At 35.2% G+C, this 26,550-nt stretch overlaps 1 protein-coding gene across 2 annotated transcripts in view; it reads right to left on the minus strand.

Moving 5' to 3' along the window:
- The window catches only part of LOC106082324 (terminal nucleotidyltransferase 5C), a 416,321-nt gene that overhangs the window by 357,306 nt on the left and 32,465 nt on the right, over positions 1-26,550 (minus strand). For both annotated transcript variants that reach the window (XM_059369118.1, XM_059369119.1), the window contains exon 3: positions 23,463-24,746. In XM_059369118.1, the coding sequence (XP_059225101.1) occupies positions 23,463-24,608 (1,146 nt within the window). In that variant the 5' untranslated portion in view covers positions 24,609-24,746. The remainder of the gene's footprint in view (positions 1-23,462; positions 24,747-26,550) is intronic.

Consider the following 26,550-nt stretch of genomic DNA (forward strand, 5'->3'; position numbering starts at 1 on the left):
CAGCTTTTATGATCTGTCTAGAATTCAAAATTCAAAAGCCAACGGCCACAATAATGGCGATCAAGAACTTAATAAAATGACATGAGCTGATGTGCATTTAAATAAGATTTTTTTTTTGTTAAAAATTTTCAAACATTGCAATGCATAACAATGACCTTCAAAGATATTTATTATTTTCTATGCAATTTTAAGTCGTCAAAAAATTAAAAGCAAAGAAATCCAAAGTACATATAAGACAAAAAAAATCAAAAGCAATTTATTATAAATTTATTGAAATAAAATTTTGTACATTTTTTTGATAAGGGACATAGGATGAATGTTGGTGGTACCTCTTGGCAATAAAAATGTGCATTAACGATATGCTTCCAAGTCGAGATTTAAATGTTATGTGGTCTTTGAGCATAAAAATCTCAGCATACTTTTAGGCATAATTACATATTAAAAGCTTTGCATGTAAATCTCAGGTAAAGCTCAGCTTTAAAGCGGATTTAAACGAAGTACAGTGGGACAAAACAAAACGCATTGAAATAAACCAACAATAAAATTAAACAACATGTGATAAGAAAATAAAATAAAATAAAATAAAATAAAATTTAATAAAATTAAATAAAATAAAATAAAATAAAATAAAATAAAATAAAATAAAATAAATAAAATAAAATAAAATAAAATAAAATACAATAAAATAAAATAAAATAAAATAAAATAACATAAAATAAAATAAAATAAAATAAAATAAAATAAAATAAAATAAAATAAAATAAAATAAAATAAAATAAAATAAAATAAAATAAAATAAAATAAAATAAAATAAAATAAAATAAAATAAAATAAAATAAAATAAAATAAAATAAAATAAATAAAAATAAATGAAATAAAATAAAATAAAATAAGATTAAATTTAAAAAAGCCAATAAAATAAAATAAATAAAGATTAGTTTTAAATTAAGTAAAAAAATAAAATAAAATTATTTAAATAAAATAATATACAATAAACTTGCATAAATTACAACAAATAATGCTAAGTTCGGTCGGTCCGAATTTTATATACCCTCCACAATGGATCGCATTTGTCTAGTTCTTTGCATTACTTTCTCTAGAAGCTTGTCATGCTGTACAAATCATAGAAAAATATCCACTCTAAAATTTCAGGCAAATTGAGTAATAATTGCGCCCGCAAGAGGCTCAAAAAGTTAAATTGGGCGATGGGTTTATATGGCAGCTACATCAGGTTATGAACCGTTTTAAACCATATACAGCACAGTTGCTGGAAGTCATAACAAAAATTATGTGTGCATATTTCAACAAAATTGGATAACAATTGCGCCCTCTTGAGGCTCATGATGTCTAACCGGGAGATCGGTTTATGTGGCAGCTATATCAGGTTATGAACCGATTTAGACCATACTTGGCACAGTTGTTGGAAGTCATAACAAAATACCTCATACAAAATTTCAGTCAAAACGGATATGAATTGCGCCTTCTAGAAGCTCCAGAAGTCAAGACCCAATATCGGTATATATGGCTGCTATATTAGGTTATTAACCGAGTTAGACCATACTTGGAACAGTTGTTGGAAATAATAAATAAATACCTCCTGCAAAATTTCAGCCAAATCGGATATGAATTGCGCCCTCTAGAAGCTCCAGAAATCAAGACCCAAGATCGGTATATATGGCAGCTATATCATATTATGAACCGAATTAGATCATACTTGGCACAGTTGTTGGAAGTCATACCAAAATGACATATGCAAAATTTCAGCCAAATAAGATAAGAAGTCTAATCTGGAAATCGGTTTATATGGCGGCCATATCAATTTATGGACTGATTTAGACCAGTCCATTGGTAGTCATATGACTGCTATATCAGGTTCTATACCGATTTACGCCATACTTAGCACAGTTTTTTTTTTTTTTTTTTAAGTAATTCATATTTATTCAATAAAAGTGTTTACAATAGTAGAAAATGTGCCCCAGCGCCTTAAAGACATAATTGGGGCGAGTTGGCAAGTCTAGTACCATTGAAATAAAACGCACAATTTAAATGCAAAGAAGGAAAAAAAAATTTTTTTGTATAAAAGAAATTTGATTACATAAGAAGCATTCTCACATTATTCAATAAATATGCTTTTAGCTCTGTTTTAAACTTTGAAATTCTTAAGATGTTTTTTAGTTGTTGAGGGAGGTGGTTAAACTCAGAACATCCACTATGTTCAATTCTCTGTTTTGTCAATTCAAGACGGCATCGTGCAACTTCCAAATTTGAGCTGTTTCTTGTATTAAAAGTTGATTGATTTCTATGAAATATAATTGATGGAGCCACGAGGTTTCGTACTGATTTAAACATAAATATAAGCATCTGCATTTTATATAGTCCATGTATTGGCAATATACCTTTAGCAAAGTCTTCATACAAGGAAATCGTTGAATAAGTCCGTGGTAGATTATAAACATTTCTCAATGCCTTGTTCTGTATTCGCTGCAATGACTTTAGTTGACCACTCTTTTTGTAACCGTACATTATTGACATGTAGTTAAGGTGACTGTGAATCAATGAGTTGTAAATCAAAAAATTTGTCTTTATATCAAACTTGTTTTTGTATTTATATAAAATTCCAATTGCAGGTGCTACTTTAGATTTGATGTTTTGTATATGCAGATCCCACGACAGATTACTTTGCAAGTGTATACCCAGGTACTTTACTGACCGTGATTCATATAAAAGACTGTTTCCAATTCTTATGTGAAAATTATCATCAATTGTGCAGTGCGGTCGAAAACGTATGATTTTTGTTTTATTAGAATTCAAAACAAGTCTGTTAATTCGACAAAATTCTGCTATAATTGCTGCATCATGTTCCATTTGTGATTTTAGAATTACCTCATGGTGATAGGGATACAAGAGCAGGATATCATCGGCGTATAAAAAAAGTTTGCCGTATAGTTTTAGTTTAGGTATATCATTCATATATATAGTAAATAACAAAGGTCCCAATACACTACCCTGGGGTACTCCATGTTGAACAAAACAAGTATCACTTTTAACTCCATTGATTTCTACATACTGTCTTCTATTTCTAATGTAGCTCTCCAATAGCTGCAAAGAACCATTTTGAAACCCATAAAAAGGAAGTTTAGCTAGCAAAATGTCGTGATCAATTAAATCAAATGCCTTCGACAAGTCGTAGAAAATTGCTCCAACACCACCAAATTTGTCATCCAAACCCTTACATATAAAGTTCACAACATTTACGACAGCATCTTGTGTTCCACTTCCATTCTTAAATCCGAATTGATTTGCGTATAACTGTTGAGATTCAGTTAAATATCCATAGATTCTGGTATGCATAAGTTTTTCAAGAATTTTGTCAATACACGATAGCAAAGCAATCGGTCTGAATTCATTAATCGTTTGAGAGCAAGATTTTTTTGGTATAGGTACTACTTTTGAAACCTTAAGAACTTCAGGGAATATGGATGTATTAACCATGGTATTGAAAATTTTGCATATGTGTTCACTTGCTGTATCTTTGCATCGTTTAATTGCTTTGATCGAAATATTGTCATGACCTGGACTTTTATCACTCTGTAAATTGTTAATGATATCCAAAACTTCATCATTGTTGGTGTAATCGAACGAAAAAGTAGAATTGCACTGCGTAAGCGTACACAGTTTGTTACAACTATCATCTTGGAGACGACTTATTTGTCGCTTCAACAAAATTGGAACACTCAGAAAGTAGTTATTAAACATGTCACATTTAGTCTTTTCATCAGTTATTAGTTGGTCATTTGCGTCTCTAAGCATACATTGTGCTTTCTCTTTTCTTCCCAAACATTCATTCAAGAACTTCCATGTTTTTTGAGTATTTGCATTTAATGCTTCAATGTTCCCATGAATGTATTTATTCATGCATTTTCTTTCAGCTACTTTAATTATTCTACTTATATTTTTTAATAAAAAATCATTTCTGCTGTTCCGCCCGCATTTTCTTCGTTTTGCTAACAATTTTTCTTTATATCTCATTAAAGATTGCAAATTTTTGTTAATCCACGGTGTAAGCAATGATTTGGCTAAAACTCTGGTTTCTTTTACAACTGTATTCTGTTCAATTATATCAGAAAATCTATTGACAAAGGCAGCTGTATCAATTGACGGGTTCCCACAGTGATTCAAGCTATTAGCAAAACTTTCAAATTCTTGGGCAATCGATTCGATATCACTATATTTGTAACTTTTTGTAGTATAATTGTTGCATGGAAACTCACTTTGAAGCTTAGTCCAAATGATGTTGTGGTCAGATAATGAACATTCAAAGGAGTCGCTTGATAAACAACTTCCTACATTACTGTAAACATGATCCAGACATTTAGCGCTGTTTGGTCTAGTGATTAATGTGTGGCAAGGTTCGAAGTTTAAGCATGACAGGGTGGTACAAAGATCCAATGAATAGTTAGGGTCAAGTAAATCAATATTAGCATCCCCAAATAAAATCGTTGCACCATTGCATCGACTACTTAAGATATCTTCCAAGAATTGTAGGAAATGACTTGAATCACAACGCTGGGAACGATAAAATGTTGCAATTCTTAATGGTTTTCCATTTACATAAAAGTTGTCCAAAGTAATCCGTATGGCTTCTATGAAATGCTTACTCTCACACAATTCTGTTGTATATAAAATGTTTTCACGTATATAAAGGGTTGTGCCTCCATAGCCATCAAATCTGCAACAATGTACAGCGTTGTATCCAGGGATTTTATATATTTGTGTTAAATCAGATTGAAACCACGTTTCTTGAATTGCAATAACATTAGGTAGGATTGGTAATTGTGCCACTAAAGACTTGAATGCATTAAATTTTACAACTGAAGATATGCTTCTAATGTTTACAGACATGATATTAAAGAAATTTCCATTCAAACTCAAGAAGTGATCCGAAAAAGATTCAATGTTTATAAAATAATTATTGTTTGTGTTCATAATTAAGAAATATATCAAATAAAAACAATATAATTTATTAATACATTATTATTATTGGAAGTGATACACCACGTGCAAAATTTCAGTCAAATCGGACGAGATTTGCGCCCTCTAGAGGCTCAAGAAGTCAAGACCCAACATCAGTTTATATGGCAGCTATATCAAAACATAGACTGATTTGGCCCATTTACAATCCAAACCGACCTACACTAATAGAAAGTATTTGTGCAAAATTTCAAGCGGCTAGCTTTACTCCTTCGAAAGTTAGCGTGCTTTCGACAGACAGACGGACGGACGGACATGGCTAGATCGACTTAAAATGACATGACGATCAAGAATATATATACTTTATGGGATCTCAGACGCATATTTCGAGGTGTTACAAACAGAATGACGAAATTAGTATACACCCATCTTATGGTGGAGGGTATAAAAAATTACTATTATTATAAGACCTTCCCAACTTTCTATACCCATAAATTCCCCATAATACACCTTGCTATTGTGAAGGAACACAAAAACAAAACACTTGAATGCAGATTAGAATCAAAATTTTTCTCACTCCTATTGGGAATGCCATTTAAAATCAGACATTGATAACGCTAGAAACCAATATTTCAATCAATAAAGAGTTTTGTATTATTATTCAATTTCAGAGAAATTTTTTTCAAGGTCCGAAAAATGTTTGGAATGGGAGTCAAAAAAATTGCGCCCTCTACAGGTTCAAGAAGTCAAGGCCCCAGACCGGTTTATATGGCAGCTATATCAAAACATAGAGCGATTTAAACCATACTTAGCGCAGTTGTTGGAAGTGATACCAATACCAATATGGCAGCTATATCGCGACATGGACCGATTTGGCCCATTTACAATACCAACCGACCTACACTAATAAGAAATATTTGTACAAAATTTCAAGCGGCTAGCTTTACTCCTTCGAAAGTTAGCGTGCTTTCAACAGACGGACGGACGGACGGGCGGACAGACTGAAGTACGGACATGGCTAGATCGACTTAAAATAACATGACGATCAAGAATAGATATATATTTTATGGGGTCTCAGACGAATATTTCGAGGTGTTACAAACGGAATGACGAAATTAGTATTCCCCCATCCTATGGTGGAGGGTATAAAAACAATTTTTCACAGTGCAGTAAATTAAGTCACTTAAAAGCCACTGCCTTAAATTGAAAGTTCTTTTTTATACCCTCCACCATAGGGTGGGGGTATACTAATTTCGTCATTCTGTTTGTAACTACTCGAAATATTCTCCAGAGATCCCATAAAGTATATATATTCTTGATCGTCGTGACATTTAAAGTCGATCTAGCAATGTCCGTCCGTCTGTCCGTTTGTCCGTCCGTCTGTCTGTCGAAAGCACGCTAACTTTCGAATGAGTAAAGCTAGCCGCATGAAATTTTGCACAAATACTTCTTATTAGTGTAGGTCAGTAGGGATTGTAAATGGTCCATATCGGTCCATGTTTTGATATAGCTGCCATATTAACCAATCTTGGGTCTAGACTTCTTCATCCTCTAAAGGGCGCAATTCTTATCCGATTGGAATGAAATTTTGCACGACGTGTTTTGTTATGATATCCAACAACTGTGCCACGTATGGTTCAAATCGGTACATAACCTGATATAGCTGTCATATAAACCGATCTTGGATCTTGACTTCTTGAGCCTCTACAGGGCGCAATTCTTAACCGATTTGAATGAAATTTTGCACGGCGTGTTTTGTTATGACTTCCAACAATTGTGCCACGTATGGTTCAAATCGTTCCATAACCTCATATGGGTGCCATATAAACCGAACTTTGGTCTTGATTACGCAATTTTTATCCGATTGGAATGACATTTTGCACGACGTGTTTTGTTATGATATCCAACCACTGTGCCAAATAAGGTTCAAATCGGTCAATAACCTGATATAGCTGCCATACAAACCGATCTGGGATCTTGACTTCTTGAGCCTCTAGAGGTCGCAATTATTATCCGATTTATTGTACGACTGATCCTCTCATGACCATCAACATACCTGTTTATTATGGTCTGAATCGGTCTATAGCCTGATACAGCTCCCATATAAATCGATCGCTCTATTTTACTTCTTGAGCCCCCCAAAGGGCGCAATTTTTATTCGGATTGGCTGACATTTTACCCAGATCTCCAACATATAATTTGATTATGGTCCGAACCGGACCATATCTTAATATCGCTCTAATAGCAGAGCAAATCTTTTCTTGTATCCCTTTGTTTTTGCCTAAGAAGAGATGCCGGGAAAAGAACTCGACAAATTCGAACCATGGTGGATGGTATATAAGATTCGGCCCGGCCGAACTTAGCACGCTTTTACTTGTTTATCAATATTTTATTCTACTAACTATATATCATATATACAATTGTATTAAAATTATTGCTTGGATAATGAAGTGTGGTAGAATTCCATGAGGCAGCACATTTGCGTTATTGCAAAACAAATATTGTGAAGTTTCTGCACACGTGTGTAAATAGCGACATTTATTGGACGAGTAATCAACATTAGCAAATTGTTTATAATTTTGTCATTAAGGGTTTGTTTTTTACAAATATTACAATAACACTAATTTATAGGGTGTGCTTTTTTATTAAGACAAAATAACAATTTATAATACTATTATATATTTTTTTTTTACATAGAAAAAAATCTAAAAAAAAAATTATTTGGTCATTTTTATAAATTTTTTTTTTTACATTATTAATTTTTTTTCTTTTGTTTAACAAATAAACAAATAACGAAAAAATAAAAAACATAAAAATAATATTTAGAAAAAAAATCTTTTGTGTATGTATTTTTAAAAACTTATTTACCGATTATTTTATTTTTATTTTCCTAGAAAACTTTTCAATTTTTATTTTTTCTATATTATCGCAAATATTAATTTTTTTTGTCAATTCTTGCATTGGGCGGACGGCTTCTCCCATAAAAAAAAGGTTCGAACCAAAATTTTTATATTATCAATGGCATTCGGAGACATGAACATTTAATTAGTTTTTGATAACACCGTTTCTGATTGTTTGGGATTTTTTTTTTTAGTAAAAATTTTTGCCATTCATTTATTTGGGTACCTAAAATTTGTAAACCTTTTCTTTTTTTCCATTTCTCTTTCATTTGTTTTCCACACTTTTATGTTCTGATAAATTCTCGATTTTTTTTCATATTCAGTTTTTGTTTACGAAACCTTGACATGGCCTTGGCTCGATAATGGCAAATAGAAATCAACAAAAAATACAAATAAACAAAAAAAGAAATGTTTTTATTAAAATCAGAAATTAAGATAGTGTTAGGCAGCATGTGTTATTAGTGAGCCGTATTAGCATGTTTTCATTGGAAATAAAATGTTGAAAATATTTTCTATAAAAAAATAAAAATTTAAAAAACTTCTGTAGAAATAAAAATTTGACATTTTCTATAGAAATAAAATTTTGACAAAATTTTCTATAGAAATAAAATTTTGACAAAATTTTCTATAGAAATAAAATTTTGACAAAATTTTCTATAGAAATAAAATTTTGACAAAATTTTCTATAGAAATAAAATTTTGACAAAATTTTCTATAGAAATAAAATGTTGACAAAATTTTCTATAGAAATAAAATGTTGACAAAATTTTCTATAGAAATAAAATTTTGACAAAATTCCCTATGACCTATCATCTCTACACACTAAACAAGTAAAAACGTGTTAAATTCGGCCGAACTTTGGATACCCACCACCTCGGGTATATAGGTAAAACACTTTTCGTCATAACACAACTCACTGTCCCAAATTTAAGCAAAATCGGATAATCAATGTGGCTTTTATGCGCCTAAGACCCAAAATCGGCGGATCGGTCTATATGGGGTCTACATCAGGATATAGTCCGATATAGCACATCTTCGAACTTTTTTGTCCATGAGCAAGTGCCTATGGACAAAAAAGAATCGGTGCAAAGTTTCAGCTCAATATCTCAATTTTTAGAGACTGTAGCGTGATTTCAACAGACAGACGGATATGGCTAGATCGTCTAAGATTTTTACGACGATCAAGAATATATATACTTTATAGGGTCGGAAATGGATATTTCGATATGTTGCAAAGAGAATGACAAAATTAATATATACCCCTATTCTTCGGTGGTGGGTATAAAAATGGTATGAATATGTTAATTAACAAACATAAAATTTATTTATATGACTCATAATTCGTGTTTTCATTTGATAATCAAATGCAAAAACAACAATCTTAAAATTCGAACGGCCTTTAATGATTTATAAGCGCTCATGGTATCCCCAATCTTATCCCCATGAACTTATACAAAACTTTCACTACGCATCTTTTCATGTTCTTCTTTCATATATGACCTTATTTATTACATGCAAAAAATTAATTTATTCTAGACCAGGTTGTTTGAATTGTTGCCAACCAGAGACTAGAAATAAAAACGTGCAGAAAACAGTTGGGCGAAAGCAATCTTTTGATACCCTAAATATCAAAGGGGAAATTTTAACATGAGCCTTTAGCAAAAAAATCAGTGCAATATATAAAGAAGAACCCAAAATTATACAAAGAATCGACAGACATATAGTATCCATGACGAACATTTTCTTAGACATTCAGGAATCTAGCCATTACTAATCGATTATTTTAACGATAAATCTTTGCACTACAAACATAACCATTGACCCAACACCACGCGTGCAAAGGTCCCATTAAATATGAATGAGCTTTTTGCTGTTATGGCATACTATGTACCTGTGTATGTACAATGTATATGTGTTTAATACCATTTTGCAAATGAGCAGATCACACCAACATTTTTCCTCTTTTTACGCAAATAAAACTATCTACAACAATCCATATTGCCCTTCCTTCCCTGGATGAGCCTAAAATAATTGCGTAGGTGATCATCCCATAGGTGATGTTTTCCATTATTTTTGCGTAGGCTTTTATATTCATAACAAATCAATTTCATGGTAAATGAAAAACTATAATATTTCCTTAAATTTGTATAAATATTCATCATCATTGTGTTGCTATATAAACATTTAATAATGAGCAACAAGTTGAATTATGAATTTACAGAGTTGCCATAAAGTAAAAAAAAATAAGTACAAATGGCTAAGGTGAGTTTACAGAGTCGATAACATCCAAACTACTGAATGGATTTTAATGAAATTTATATCAATGGAGAGTAAGGTTTCCTGAGAAGTGTAGAATACAAATTTATATAAGTATTTATAAAAAAATAGCTGTACACTTGTAAAAGAATGGTATTGAGTCTCCACCTAAGTGCCGCTATCTGTTAGGCGCGAAAGCCGGACAATGACAAAGGAAATTTTCCAACGTCCTTGCCCGGCTTTCGCGTCTAACAGATACCGGCATTTAGGTGGAGACTCAATGCAAATGGAAATTTTGCCCATGAATATTCCAATAAGGAAAAGGGGCAAACCTCTTACATATCAATGAGTGCAGTCCGATTCAAGTTTAAGCTCAATGATAAGGGGCCTCCTTTTTATAGCCGATTCCGAACGGCGTGCCGCAATGCGACACCTCTTTGGAGAGAAGTTTTACATGGCCCCTCCTAATGCCAGCATTAGGAGGGGAAAACCACCGCTGAAAATTTTTTCTGATGGTCTCGCCAGGCACTCAGCGTCATAGGCGGACATGCTATCGCTGCGCTACGGTGGCCTCCAGGTGGACACACAGTACCAGACCCAAAATATATTTAAAAAAAATTAATAAAAAATTAAATATTCCGATAGTATCGATAGGAAAAATATCAGACAAAAAAAATGTCTACCCTAAAATCTTAAATTTTGCCTGATTTTGCCGAAATTTGTTACCTAAAGTACACATGTGCCTTCAACTAAGTTTACTTGCTTACATTTTTTGCAGGATCCATGGTGGTATTCGTCCCGATCGAAGATAACACGTTTTAACTTGTTTTTTTTTCTGATTTATATATTTTTTATATTAAGAGTTGGCAATGCAAGTTGCGTTTTTTTTAATCTCCTTTCTCTTTGATTCAATAACAATAGAATGTTTGAAATATTTTAAACTCTTTTTATCACCTCATTAACAAGGCAAGGCAACTCTGGCATTATCAAAAACACACCACGTGGAAGCGTTTTGTTATTTTTTGCCGCACATAACATAAACAAGCACTGCAACAACACAAACAAATCAACACCAAAGTCGTACATTTAGTGCGCCAAACATTTCGGCACTGAAAATGTTGTGAGCGCCCAAAAAAAGGTGAGACGGTAAAGAGAGCAGAGAGTAAAGCAAAGAAAAATGCAAAACAATAATAAAAACTAGCCTCAAAGAAATTGCGTCGCTTTGAAATTACAGCCACTCACCCAAAACAATAGGCCACCACAGAAAAAAAAACAACACTACATACTGAAGAAAATGTGTGCTACCCCCCAACGATGAGCCGAAAAATGCTAAAGTGGGGGTTTTTAAAAACATACAAACAGATTTGGAGGTCAGAAGAATTTTGCTGTGTTTGTTGCTGCTTCACGGCTGATGATATCGCCCCATTACTACCTACTACGCACTTCTTATTTTCACTACTCTCTGGCCCCCCACCAGAAGCATTATCTGCACTCTGCCTTCTCGATTACAAAAAATTTCAGATCTGTTTTGCTTTCTTTTATTATTTTCGTGGCATTGGTGGTATTCAATTTTGTTGATGTTACAACAGCGAAAAACTTCTCTTCTCCCCTCCCCCACTTTATCGTGCAATGTAAACTAAACCATGCAGGAGAGATAGCAAGCAAATGACAATGCGCACTACTAAGCGCAATTAGGAAATAATACGCAATTTACATTTTTGGCGTACGAATTGGATGATGAAAATCATACATCAACAGAGTAACGATAAAATAAACGATGCCGCTATCGCGACATTTGGCAAAATTAAAACTTAAACGTGTTCGTTTTTATTATGCAGTTATTTTTGTAGTTTTTCACCGATATTGTTGTTGTTTGTTGTTATATTAAAAAAAAAACAAGTGATAAATTTGCGACAAATACTCATGACTATGCAAAAAATGAGACATATAGTAGAGCAACAGATAAGTAATGGTGAAGTTAACTTCGGGCAGTACGAACTGTGTGATAACCCTATTTCTCTTCTGGGACTATAATTGTAAGTGTTAAAGTACGTTTACATTGGCCGCTAAAGCCGTTTCTATTGCCTTTCCGTGATTTTAATGCTAAATCCTGTGTTTATTGGCAGGCTTTACCATACAAAAATACATCTGATTTTTGCCGGATTTATTTTAGAATCCCATATAAACCCGATTTCATGGCCGAATAATCGATAAAGGTACCACAATATGCATTTTTCAGAAATTGTGTATGGATGTGTGTGATATGTACATGCATGTATAAACATGCACACCATTGTATCATTGCTCTCACTCTATATTTGGTCTGTCCATGCTCTGCGATTCAAAGTGTGATAGCAGTGCAAATAGCGTGTGGAGAGTTTCACGCTTACACCGGCTTATCCGAATTGCAGAGTAGCTGCTGGTTCCAATCATTGGCCATCAGCCACACCGCAATTCGAATAAGCCGGTGTGAGCGTGAAACTCTCCACTCGGTATTTACACTGCTCTCACACTTTGAATCGTAGAGCATGGGCTGAGAAGTAGTGGAATGGTTAAGATATACGAATCTGTACTGTATTTCACTTCAGTTTTCCCTTTTAACACAATTTGTTTTATCTAATAAACAAAGTGCCAAAATTAATTTCTGGTTCGGATCATCGGCCAGCTGTATAAACTTTGTACACCTTGCTGACGTGATAATCAGAAGGTGTTTTGAGGGGTGAAACAGGAAAAGAAGCCTAGAATACACCAGATGATCTTCTCAAACTGGTAGACATTTTTATATCCACACAAGAGAAATGACAAGAGAATGAAATGGCATACAAAACGATATTCCGATTTGATTGTTTGAGCCTCTAGAGGTCTCACCTTTCAGATTTAAATACAATTTTGCACGTGGCGTTCTGTTATGACACCTAACGCACAGTGGAATAGAATAAAAAAAAAGAAAAAACTGTGCCATCTGAGAACGGTTATTGATAACGCTTTGAAATGTGAAATAGTTACAGCTGAAGTTTTATGATGAGCAAAAATTCAAGGCCCTAAATGGTCTGGGCGCCTCCTAGCAGGCCCCTAAAGTTAGTCACCACGGCATTTCGGAAAATTGTTAGCGCTGCCAATCATAATTTGTGGTCGGATTTAATTTTTTTTTTTGCTGAATAGGTTTCGTATTTTGCGATTTACGAAGGCATTTGTGGTTCAATTTTCATTTTGATGTATGATTTAGATGGAGACCACCGTAGCGCAGAGGTTAACATTTCCGCCTATGATGCTAAACGACTGGGTTCAAATCCCGGCGAAACCATCAGAAAAAATTTTCAGCGGTGGTTTTCTCCTCCTAATGCTGGCAGCACTTGTGAGATACTATGCCATGTAAAACTTCTCTCCAAAAGAGGTGTCGCATTGCGGCACGACGTTCGGAGTCGGCTATAAAAAGAAGGTCCCTTATCATTGAGCTTAAACTTGAATCGGACTGCACTCATCGATATGTGACAAGTTTGCCGCTGTTTCTTAGTGGAATGTTCATGGGCAAAATTTGCATTTGTATAATTTAGATAAGTGAAAAAATTTACAATAATTTAGTTAAAAGTTATTCAGTTTGGCAATCAGAAAATGTAAAAAGTGGATTTTTTTTGTATTTTTTGGTAAAAAAAAAGTATCTATGATTTTTTTCCTATATATTTAATTAACACGCATGGAATGTGTACACCACCATCGCCTATCCACACCATTGCTCTCCCCCGAACCCGGTCAAGTAGATCCAAGGAGGACATTGGAGCCCCCGGAGTTATATTCCATCTTAGGCCTGATGTAGGTTGTATAAAAATATTGAGAAGATCAGAGAAAGTGAAATACATTTTACATCGCTTAAGAGAGCGCAAGCACTTGAATGCTTTTTTTTGACGAACAATGTGATGTTCCTCAAAACATATATCCTCATACCTAGAACATCAAGAGCATCTGATTGCTCAATATTAATGCCGCCGATAGATAATAATGAGCGTTAAAGCTTAGTAAATCGTTTATGTTACAACAAACAACACTGGGTCTTACGTGCATTAAAATCTACTCCGTTCAATTGAACCACGCTCTTAAACGGGTTTATTATGCATATCAAAATAGGCAATTTTTTTTTAAATTGGGAAAAACCCCTTGAGATCTCAAAATGCAAAGCACAGATCCCCCATTCAGGCTTATGTTTTGTTTTTTTTTTCTTCTTCATATGGAGGAAATACTTGTGTCCTCTAATACCTAGCAATCAATACCCGATTTGATTGTTTTAAAATAATTCAAATATAAACTGAGTTAACAAGTTTTCATTTTTAACCGAATCCATGGTAACCAAGATTCGGCCGGCCGAACTTAGCTAGCTTTTTTCAATTTATTTTTATAGACAATTTTTGAGTATTAGCTGATGAAATTTTTTAGAATTTTTTCTTATATTTTTACAATGAAAAATGTTGTCAAAACTTCGTAAAATTTTGTAGAACATTTTTCTCATAGACAAATTTTTCAAAATTCTGTGTTTATAGAAAAATTTATTGATTGATAAATTTGGTTGATTTTTTTTTTCATTGAAAATTTCTTTAAAAAAGTGATTTTCATGGAATTGAATGAAGTTTTAATTATCTTGTGGACTTATGCAAAATTTCAATATCCACCATTCCATAATGACCTCAATTCTTTTTAAGACAAAACAGAAAAAAAACTATTGCGCCGTAACAAATATTCTGGAATTTACTGGCATCAATAAATATTAAAAGAATAAGTACATAAATTATATATTTAACTGCTGGCTTGGGCCAAAGAAACCAAAACCAAACAAAAAAACATCGACGATACTCGACTACTTTCATATAAACAAAAGGTAGCTTGCAATAACTCACCTAATTGCATGATTTATTAAAGCAAAGATAGCATATTTCGATAATGCATTGACAAAAAAAAGAAAACAAAATAAAAAATACTACAGTAAGCTAAATAAACCTTAATAAACAAAATTAAAAAAAAAATTCAAATTGAAGAAGAAAATTTAAGTTGAAAAATATTGGGTTGCCCAAAAAGTAATTGCGGATTTTTCACATAGTCGGCGTTGACAAATTTTTTCACAGTGTGAAAAAAGTATATTTGATTAAAGTTCATTCTAAGTTTTATTAAAAATGCATTTACTATCTTTTAAAAAATCCTCATTACTTTTTGGGCAACCCAATATTTTGATCTAAATTTCATAAAAGAGAGCTTTAGCCAAATTTTGGTGGCATATTTGGTAAAGTTGATAAAAATGAATTCGGTGCTAAAATGTTCCACAAAAATTACCTCTTGGTGTTATCGGTAATGTTGCCGAAGAATTTAACACCTAAAAACCCAGGGTTAAAACAGAAGTCGAATATTAAAAAAAATGTCAAGGAGGGAAGAAGTTAACACCCTCTTAGGCAGGGCTGCGGAGTATAGCCCTGAAGTAAGTAGTCGAAGTCGGGGCAATTGACTCTGGCCTAAAAAACATGACGCCGGTTGACTCCGCAGCTCTGTTCTTAGGCAACCATTCCGTGAAAACTTTCGATTCCCGTCTTTTTCCCCGTCAGTTCCTCATAATCCACTTGTTTTCTAATCAAACAATGTTTTCAATAAAAAAACAAATCTTATAATTCTGACTATTTTGCTTTAATCTTCGATTTGAAACTTTCTCATAATTTTTTTATTAAAAATATATGTAATTCAAATGTTCTTATATTGAGTTGCCCAAAAAGTAATTGCGGATTTTTTAAAAGAAAGTAAATGCATTTTTAATAAAACTTAGAATGAACTTTAATCAAATATACTTTTTTTACACGCTTTTTCTAAAGCAAGCTAAAAGTAACAGCTGATAACTGACAGAAGAAAGAATGCAATTACAGAGTCACAAGCTGTGAAAAAATTTGTCAACGCCGACTATATGAAAAATCCGCAATTACTTTTTGGGCAACCCAATACAATACAATTGTCTTTTCTCTCATTTTTGTTTCTGCAAATTTACATATGCCATTTAAACGATAAATATATGTGCATATATTTGTATGAGCAACAAATGTCATAACGTTTTCGGCTATCATGCCAAGAATTCATTGAACAAACCTTTAACAAACCGGTTACTAATCGATAATGGGATATATTATCGATTATGGAATTGACCAAAATCTAATTTTGGCTTCAATTTAAATCGCATTGAAAATTTGTTTGAATGAAAGCAAAAGTTCCAACGAAACCAGTTGCATGGATGTTTCCAAAAATAATTATCACCTCTTGTTGAAGCAAGTTTTTGTTAAGTGATTCCATCCTAAATTTTTGTTTATTTGTTCAATTACCAAAGAAAAAAAGTGCGATGGATAGATAAGAATTTAAAAATGAGAAACAAATTATAAAAAGCGATATGCTCTGTGAAAAAACACATAAAGATCGGCCGGGCCGAATCTTACACCGATAAAAATAATTTTGAAAAACAACAACTTTGGTCGAAAAAACGACTACGAAATTTGTTGATTTTCCTGCAACAATATATTTTGAATCTCAACAATCCAAGAAAAAATTTGTTATTGAAAGGCACTCTTTGCCAAAGAGGGTGAGAAATGGAAGAGAGATGTTGCATAGTCTTTCCAATACCGTAAAAAAAACTTAAAAACACAACCTGTTCGATGTATTCCAATTGGATTCACATTGAGATTTGCAACATTTTCGGGTATTTATGTTTGGATTCGGACATTTGTTCGGACATTTGTTCGAATATTTTTTTATATTTTGCTTTGATTCTTTGCTTCCGAATGTTGGAATAAAAGGAAAAACGAAATATCATAAGCAATTCAGACATGTTGTGCCTTTACCTTGTGTCATGGGTCATCCTGAATTTTGCTCTATACCAACTCTTCTTCTTTCTCGCCCTCTTTGCTCTTTGCAAGCCAGCATATAACAAAAACAACAATATATTCATAAGCTAGACAAAAAACCATCCAACCAACCACCACACGTGCTTTGCTTTGGTTGGTGGCGGTTTTATTTTCTTTGTTTGGCTCGCACTGCTTTGTCTCGTTCGTTTTACCGCTGCTCTCGGATTTTTCTCTGTCACTCTCTTTCTCTCTCTACTCATGATCTCATGTTTGGTAGTCGTGCGCGCATCCACTAGCCTACCGACATCATCTTCCTTATGATGAAATAGCTCAATAAGTACTGCTGCACAGTAATAAGTGTCTTTGGTAGAAAAAAAACTACGAAATTTGTTGATTTTCCTGCAACAATACATTTTGAATCTCAACGACCCAAAGTTCTTTGCAAGCTAATGTATAACAACAACAACAATATATCCATAAGTAAGACAAAAAAACCATCTAACCAGCCAACACCTGTGCTTTGCTTTGTTTTTATTTATTTTCTTTGTTTGGCTCGCGCTGCTTTGTCTCGTTCGTTTTACTGCTACTCTCGGATTTTTCTCCACACTCTCTACTCATGATCTCATGTTTGGTAGTCTTGCTGACTTTGACTCTGGCCGATAATGGCGCCCCCTAGCGGTTAAAAGACTCGAAATGGACGATCGATTCATATGAAAACTATATCAGGTTACGAACCAAATTAAATCATTCTTAATACAGATCCTGCAGAACAAAACAACACACCCCGTACAACATTACAGCTACATCTGATAAGATTTGCGCCCGCTAGAGGCTCAAGAAGGCAAATCTGAAAACCGGTTTATATGGCAGCTATAACAGTTTATTAACCTATCTAGACCATACTTGGTCAGTTTATGGAAAATCGTAACAAAACATCTTGTGTAAATGTGCACCCAAATCGGACAAGAATTGCGCCCTCTAGAGGCTTAAGAAGTCAAAATCAGATACCGGTATATATGGCGGCTATATCAGGTTATAAACCGATTTGGACCATTCATGTCACAGTTATTGACAATCAAAACAAAAAACATTGCCCAAAATTTCAGCCATATCGTATAAGTATTGCGCACAAAGACTCAATCGGATTCGAATAGCGCCCTCTGGAGGCTAAAGATCCGAGATCGGTTGATGTGGCATCTAATTCAGGTTATGAACCAATTTGGACCATTCTAGGCACACTTATTGGAAATCAAACCAAAACGCATTGTGTAAAATTTCAGTCAAATCGGACAAGAATTGCGCCCTCCAGGGGCTCATGAAATCAAGATCCGAAACCGGTTTACATGACAGCTATATCAGGTAATGAACCCATTTGGATCATTCTTGGTACAGTTCAAAACCAAAAAAAAACCTCATGCAATATTGCAGCCAATCAGACAAGAAATGCGCCCTCTAGAGGATCAAGAAGTCAAGAGCCGCGATTGGTTTATATGACAGCTATATCGGGTTATGAACCAATTTGAACCATCTTTGGCAGTTATTTGAAGTCAAAACAAAACACCTCCGCGAAATTTCAGCCAAATCGTATAAGAATTGCGCCCTCTAGAGGTTCAAGAAGTCAAAATCCGACATCGGTTTATATGGCAGTTATATCAGGTCATAAACCATTCTTGGAACAGTTGTTGGAAGTCACAGCAACACACCTCATACAAAAAGTCAGCCAAATTGGATAATGATTGCGCCCTTTAGCGGCTCAAGAAATCCGATCCGAAATCGTTTTCGAATATGAATCGATCTAGACCATACTTGATAAAGTTATTGGAAGTCAAAAATAAAATAGCTCAAGAAAATTTCTGCCAAATCGGTTTCGAATTGCGCCCTCTAGAGGCTAAAAAAAGTCAAGATTCGAGATGGGTTTATAAGGCAGCTATATTAGGAGGCCATCGTTGCGCAGAGGTTAGCATGTCCACCTGGGTTCGAATCCTTGCGAGACTATCAGAAAAAATTTTCAGCGGTGGTTTTGCCCTCCTAATGCTGGCAACATTTGTGAGATACTATGCCATGGAAAACTCCTCTCCAAAGAGGTGTCGCACTGCGGCACGCCATTCGGACTCGCCTATATAAAGGAGGCCCCTTATCATTGAGCCTAAACCTTGAATGGGACTGCACTCATTGATATGTGAGAAGTTTGTCTCTGTTCCTTAGTGGAATGTTCATGGACAAAATTTGCAATTTATATCAGGTTATGCACCGATTCGTGGTTCAAATGTATTTGAAGTCAAAATAAAACACCTAATGCCAAATCGAATACGAATTGCGCCCTCTAGATGCTCATCAAGTCAAGATCCGAAATCGGTTTATGTGGCAGCTATATCAGGTTATCGATCGAATTGGACCATTCTTAGCGTAGTTATTGGTGAAACCCCTTCGTGGTAAATTTTAACCAAATCTGACAAGAAGTGCGCCCTCTAGAGGCCAAGAATTCAAGATCCATGATTGGCTTATACGCCAGCTACATTAAAACACGGACCGATATGGGCCATTTACAATCCCAACTTAACTACGCTAATAGAAAGAATTTGTGAAAATTTTCAAGCGGCTAACTCTAATCCTTCGCAAGTTAGCATGCTTTCGGCAGACAGACATACGCACGGACAGACGGACAGACATGGGTTAATCGACTTCGAATATCAAGAGTATGAAGAACAAGAACATACATACTTTGTTGGATCTTAGATCATTATTTCGATGTCTTGCAAATGGAATTATGAAATTGGTATTGGTATTGGGAGGCTATGGTGCAGGGTATAAAAATCATGAAAATTCATATTTCATTGCAAATTTCGTCAAAATATAACTTTTTATAAAATTTGGCAAATATTCTATTTCTCCATTTATAAATTACCCAACCCGGCTTTTTTGTTTAATATCATTTAAATTTGTTTTCTATTTACATTTCAAACAAACTTGTGGTTAATTTTGAATTTGAAATGTGTGCCAAACCTGTTCACAAAAAAAATCCCTAACAATTTTTAGGGTGGTTACTTTTTCTGCGCGTAGTTAAATCTCTCAAAGAAATGTTTGGCTAATTTGAATAGGCAAATAGCAGCTGACTGCTTGATTAGACTCAATTTAGATGTTTTGTGTGAAACGCAAATCACACTGCAGCCCAAAACCAACCAAAGAAGAAAAAAAAACCTGAAAACCCCAAAAAGTTCACCAGCCGATCAGCACGTTTTTTTTTGTGGTTTCTTGTGCTGTTTTAAATTAAAACGCCTCTAAACGACATAATCATGGTGCTAAGCTTCTTCAAGGTCAAAACAAACTTTTGTCTGTTCGTACGTACCACAATTTCCGTAAGCCATGACTAGGCTGGGTGAAGAGTTTAAGTGAAGGCAAAAAAAATCACGACCGTCAGTCATATCAGTATAATCATAACTAATAAGGTCCACAAGACTATTTTGGGCTGTTTTCCATTGACATTGCTCCCATATAGCAACATGACTTCATCTATTCTCAGTGCTTTTAGCCCAAAGCAAAACGAATTGACGAAATGACCATTTTAACCTATAAATTCATTGAAAAAAAGTCTAAAGCCTATTCCCACCTCTTTGGGGGAAAACCCTCTGTATTTAACAGGGTGCAGTTAACTCACTTTGAAACGCCATGCGGTGAGGGGGATTTTATTTGCAAGTTGTTGTCTTATCAATTTCCTAGGAAATACCTTCGAGGTTCTGAAATAAAAGCTGCAATTTGTAATCTGCTACAACGTTCAGTAGTTGCGCTTCAATGATAGGGGGCAATAATTCATTGCAAATTACCGCAGTTGTGCCACGAGTTTGCCGAGATTAAATTCTCATTAGGCGAAATGTTTGAGGAAATTTTTGAAACTATTACCTTCGGATGATGTACCAGATGACATAACCCAATTTTGCAATCAGTTGGCATTCAAAGGTGCAATCAGAAAGAAGATGAATTAGCGAAATTAAAAAAATTCTGCTAAACTAATTTAATTCCCTTTTAAGGGGATTTTTCATGTAAATCCGTAAATAAGCGGATTTACATGGGTTGTTGGCAGCGTGCTTGGATTACCAGTGCAGGGGTCGTGGGTTCGATTCCCTCCAGAAGCCTTGGTCTGTCGCTACTGTGGTATCACAATGGACTCAAAATTGTCTAAGTGAGTCTGTAAAAGACTGCCTCTCTTACCTAACCTCACCTACATGGGTTATTCCCAAGGGTGAAATTAAAGTCCTATCGTGATGAAACCAAAAGTGCAACTTGTTATCTCATTTTTTTCGATGTTAACCTATGCAAAGTCAGATCGGTCTATATGGCATTTATATCTAAATATAGTCCGATCTGAACCATATTTAGGTCAGATATCGGGAGGCTTAAAACTGCGCACAATTCCAAATTTTAGAGAAATGGGATAAAATATAAAGCTTTTATGGCCATCAGACCCCTTATCGGGAGATCGGTCTATATGGCAGCTATATCTAAATATAGTCCGATCTGAACCATATTTGGGTCAGATATCGGGAGGCTTAAAATAACCCACTTCAGCGAAATCGGCTAATATATAAAGCATAAATGGGTTTCAGAACCTTTATCGGGAGATCTGTATATATGGCAGCTATACCTAAATATGGACCGATCTAATCCATATTTGGGTCACTTATCGGGAAGCCTTAAACTACTCACTGTGACAAATTTCAGCGAAATCGGGTAATAAATAAAGCTTTTATGGTCTTCAGACCCATTATCGGGTGATCGGGCTATATGGTGATTACAACAGACGGACGGACAGACACACGGACATCGTTAAATCGTCTTAGAATTTTACAACGATCCGAAATATATATACTTTGTAGAGTCGGAAATTGATATTTCGATGCGTTGCAAACGGAATGAGTATACCGCCTATCCTACGTTGGTGGGTATAAAAATAATGAAGACCATGCCCACTAGGACACTGGAGACTATTTTAGATATCCGACCCTCTGACATACGGATTAAGTGTGAGGCAGCCACTGCGGCTTTATAGCCGCGATGGGAGAATGGATTGAGGAAGGGACCAGCTCGTACAAACGCGGTATAATCGAGGCAACGATAGGAAACCTGAAAGGAAGGGAAGAGGTTTCCGATCGGATACCTGAGATGAACCTTGAGGTCGAGTGGGAGGCACTGCTGCCAGCGGCACACTCTTGGATTGACGGGACCCTAGAATTGCCATAGAGGACAAAATGGGCCTGGGGTCTACATTAAGAACCCAGGGACTGAGATCTGTTTTAGACTGCCTGACCATAATACGGTCTTGCAGGCGGAGATCCGGGCGATCACGAAATGCGTGAGGTGGTGTGGTGCTAACGCGAGGACGTCGAGTGCGAACAACTTTACGGACAGTAAAATTGCCATAAGGGCAATAACAACCAAGATGGTAACGTCACGAACAGTTTTGCAGTGTAAGAAGGAGATTAAAGACTTCTCTGAGGATGGCAAAATCCGCTTCGTTTGGGTGCCAGGCCATAACGGAGTAAGGGGGAATGAAAGGGCAGACGATTTGGAGGTTAAGGCCAGAGGAATGCCGTCAATAAACTTGGTTAACTCGTAGCCTTTCGGGTCGTCGCAGTCCGAGTTAAGGGAGTGGGCGACAAATGCGCATGCAACCCTGTGTAACAGCGAAACGGTCGGTAAGACGGTGAAAAATTTTAAAAATGTTTCGATAAAATTAATATTAAAAAAAATTTTTCATAAAAATAAAGTTTTGCAAAATGTAAAGAATTAGAAATTTGGCAAAATTTTTGATAAAATTAACTATTTAAAAAATTATCGATTAAATAATATACTGAAAAAATTATCGATAAAAACAAAAATTTTAAAAAATTTTAAAAATTTTCAAATAAAATAAAATAAAAAATTATGAGAATAAAATTTTTGCAAGGTCTACGGAAATAAAATACATGGCCACAAACATATTGGAGGGGATAACTTAACCAATGCTCAATTTTTTTCTCGCCAGGATTCGAATCCAGGCGTTTAGTGTCATAGGCGGACATGGTACTCTGTGCCTCGGTGGCCTCCTTTTGACGAAAATTTCTATAGGTACAAAATTTTGAAACAATTTCCATAGAAAAAAAATGTAGACAATTTTTTTATAGAAATGAAGTTTTTACAAAATTTTCGATAAAAATAAAATTTTGACAAAATTTTCGAAAATAAAATTAAATTTCGACGAAATTTGGAAATCAGGGATTGCACTATAAAATGGAGTATTTTAAGACTTTCCTATTCAACAACAATAGTGGAGATTACTTTTGAAAAATAAGATTTTATCTGCAAGCGGTTTTTCACATTGGGACCTTGGTTTGTGTCTCGGCTAAATATTTTAAAAATTTTCTTTATTCTATTTTTTTAGACCCAAAATATTATCTATATTGGTCTGTAGATGGTTTTTTTTTTTTCTTAATTCTCCACTCACCTGCATTATGGGATACGTGGTGCGTCCTTTCCCCAGACGTTCAATTATCACCATTTTCTCAGTATCTGCTATGACCGCAGCAATATTGGATGAAGCCAAAATGGGTCTAGCTGGAGCTTCGATGGGTACGAAATTCTTGTTGCGCTCAGCAAAGTGACGATCAAATGAATTGCGACGATCACTTTGGGAGCGATGATATTGATGGCGATTGCCAGAGTTGGAGCCATTCGATGAGGATGCCGAGGAAGAGCCATAGGATTTTTGGGTCAAATCACCATTGGAGGAGTAGCGTGATGAGTTCATATACGATTTGGATTTGCGATAGTGTTTGGGATTGAAATTATTGGTCGCCTTTGAGGATGTTGAGCCTAGGGAAGAGGATGACTGTTCCATAAGCTCGCTAATGGCAGCCGAAGTGGGTTTTAGACATTTGGCACAGGGTTTTGTAAGGGCAGCTGTCAGTAGATCAGCTGAACTGAGGTTCATTTGTTTGTTGGAATTGGAGTTTTCGTTTGTGGCAACACCATCACCACCACCACCACCTTTTTGCGATGACTGTTTGGACTGTTTGCCCTTGTGACGGGGCAAAGGTAAATTGTCATTAAATGCTGCCAAGGGTTGGGGTTTATTGTAGGTCTTTTTCGAGTTACTGCTGCTGCCCACAGTCTGGGCGTAACTATGCGCTGAGTTACGATACGATGTGGACTTGACATATTTGCCCGATTTGGGGGCATCATTTTCGGTATTGCCATTCTGTTGCTGTTGTTGTTTTTGTTTATTTTTTTGGGACTTTTGTCCTGAATTTTTCTGTGCCTGTTGCTGCTGTTGTGAGGATTTGTTTTTGGAGTTGTTGTTTTGGTTGTTGTTGTTGCGACTTTTGGGGCTATTACTGTTGTTGTTTTTGGTCTTCTGTTGAGGCGAATTTGGGGTTTTATTATTTGTTTTTTGGGTCTGTTGCTGTGGCTCTATTGTGGCATTCTGTGTTTTTTGTCCCGCTTCGTTTGGTGTGCTGCTGTTCGATGTGTTGGAGTTGGAGTTGTTCGAGGCCTTTTCAATGTGTGTAGTTTCGGAAGTCGTTGCAGCGTTGTCACCCTCTTGCTGCTGCTGTTTCACCTTCATCTTAGGCGGTTTATTACTATTCACCATAGTTATGAAACGTTTTCTTTGACTTCAAAGACGAAAAGGAAATTTTGTGAATTTTTCGGCTTTTATGGTTTCTACGGCGAGTTTCTTCCGTTACTTTTCAAATAGTGTTTATTTGTTGGAGTATCTTTGTAGATGCACCTGAAAGAAATGAACAAAAAAAACAACAAAATCAATAAATTTGTCATTTCGTTTATCTTATCAATTTAAGATTCACTTTCATTACGCATTTCTAATGGAACACAACATCTCCATTTCAAGAGTTGTTTTGTATGATTCAGGTTAGAGGAAGCAAATTAATGAGGAAAATGTTAAGTTAATGGGGAGTTCCAGGACCTGACTATAAACGAACTTTAAAACATGATTTTCTTGAAGTCTAGGTTATGATACCAAAAAGTTTCACTTTGATCCTCTAACAAAAGTTATTGACAAAGACCACCCCAGTTTACTCTGAAGAGAGCGAAGTGCATTACTGTTGGCAAAGTAAGCAGCCCAATGTGTTAGTTTTCATACCCTTCACCAAAGGATGGGGGAATACAAATTTCGTCATTCTGTTTGTAACTTCTCGAAATATTCGTCTAAGACCCCCTAAAGTATATTCTTGATCGTCATGACATTTTAAGTCGATCTAGCCATGTCCGTCCGTCCGTCTGTCTGTCGAAAGCACGCTAACTTTCGAAAGAGCAAAGCTAGCCGTTTGGAATTTTGCACAAAAACTTTTTATTAGTGTAGGTCGGTTGGAATTATATATGGGCTATATGGGTCCTTGTTTTGATATAGCTGCCATATAAACCAATCTTGGATCTTAACTTCTTGAGCCACTAGAGGGCGCAATTTGTATTCGAAAATTTTGCATGAGGTATTCTGTTATGATTTTCAACATCTGCGCTAAGTATGGTTAAAATCGGTCCATAACCTGATATAGCTGTCATATAAACCGATTTGGGGTCTTGATTTCTTCAGCCTCTAGCGGGCGAAATTCATATCCGATTTGGCTGAAAATTTACACGACGTGTTTCGTTATGACTTTCAACTACTGTTCCAAATATGGTTCAAATCGGTCCATAACCTGATATAGCTGTCATATAAACCGATTTGTGGTCTTGACTTCTTCAGCCTCTGGAGGTCGCAATTCCTTTCCGATTTGTTTGAAAATTTGCCCGACGTGTTTTGCTATGACTTCCAACAACTGTTCCAAATATGGTTCAAATCGGTCCATAACCTGATATAGCTGTCATATAAACCGATTTGGGGTCTTGATTTCTTCAGCCTCTAGAGGGCGCAATTCCTATCCAATTTGTTTAAAAATTTGCACGACGTGTTTCGCTATGACTTCCAACAACTGTGCCAAATATGGTTTAAATCGGTCCATAACCTGATATAGCTGCCATATAAACCGATCTGGGATCTTGACTTCTTGAGCCACTTGGGGGCGCAATTCTTATCCAATTTTGCTGAAATTTTGCATGAATTATTCTGTTATGGTTTTCAACATCTGTGCTAAGTATGTTTCAAATTGGTCCATAACTTGATATGGCTGTCATATAAAACGATTTGGGGTCTTGACTTCTTGAGCCTCTGGAGGGCGCAATTCCTATCTGATTTTGCTGACATTTTGCATTCTGTTATGGTTTTCAACATCTGTGCCAAATATGGTTCAAATCGGTCCATAACCTGTTATAGCTGCCATAGAAACCCATGTGGGATCTTGACTTCTTGAGCCACTAAAATGCGCAATTCTTATCCGATTTTGGTGAAATTTCGCATGAGGTGTTTTGTTATGATTTTCAATATAGCTGTCATATAAACCGATCTGGAGGGTACGCAATTATTATCCGATTTGGCTGAAATTTTTTTCAACGGCTTCTCCAATGACCTTCAATATACGTGTCAAATATGGTCTGAATCGGTTTTTACACTGATACAGTTCCGCTATAAACCGATC

This window comes from Stomoxys calcitrans, chromosome 5 (genome assembly GCF_963082655.1).
Source record: "Stomoxys calcitrans chromosome 5, idStoCalc2.1, whole genome shotgun sequence".
NCBI classification, from domain to species: domain Eukaryota; kingdom Metazoa; phylum Arthropoda; class Insecta; order Diptera; family Muscidae; genus Stomoxys; species Stomoxys calcitrans.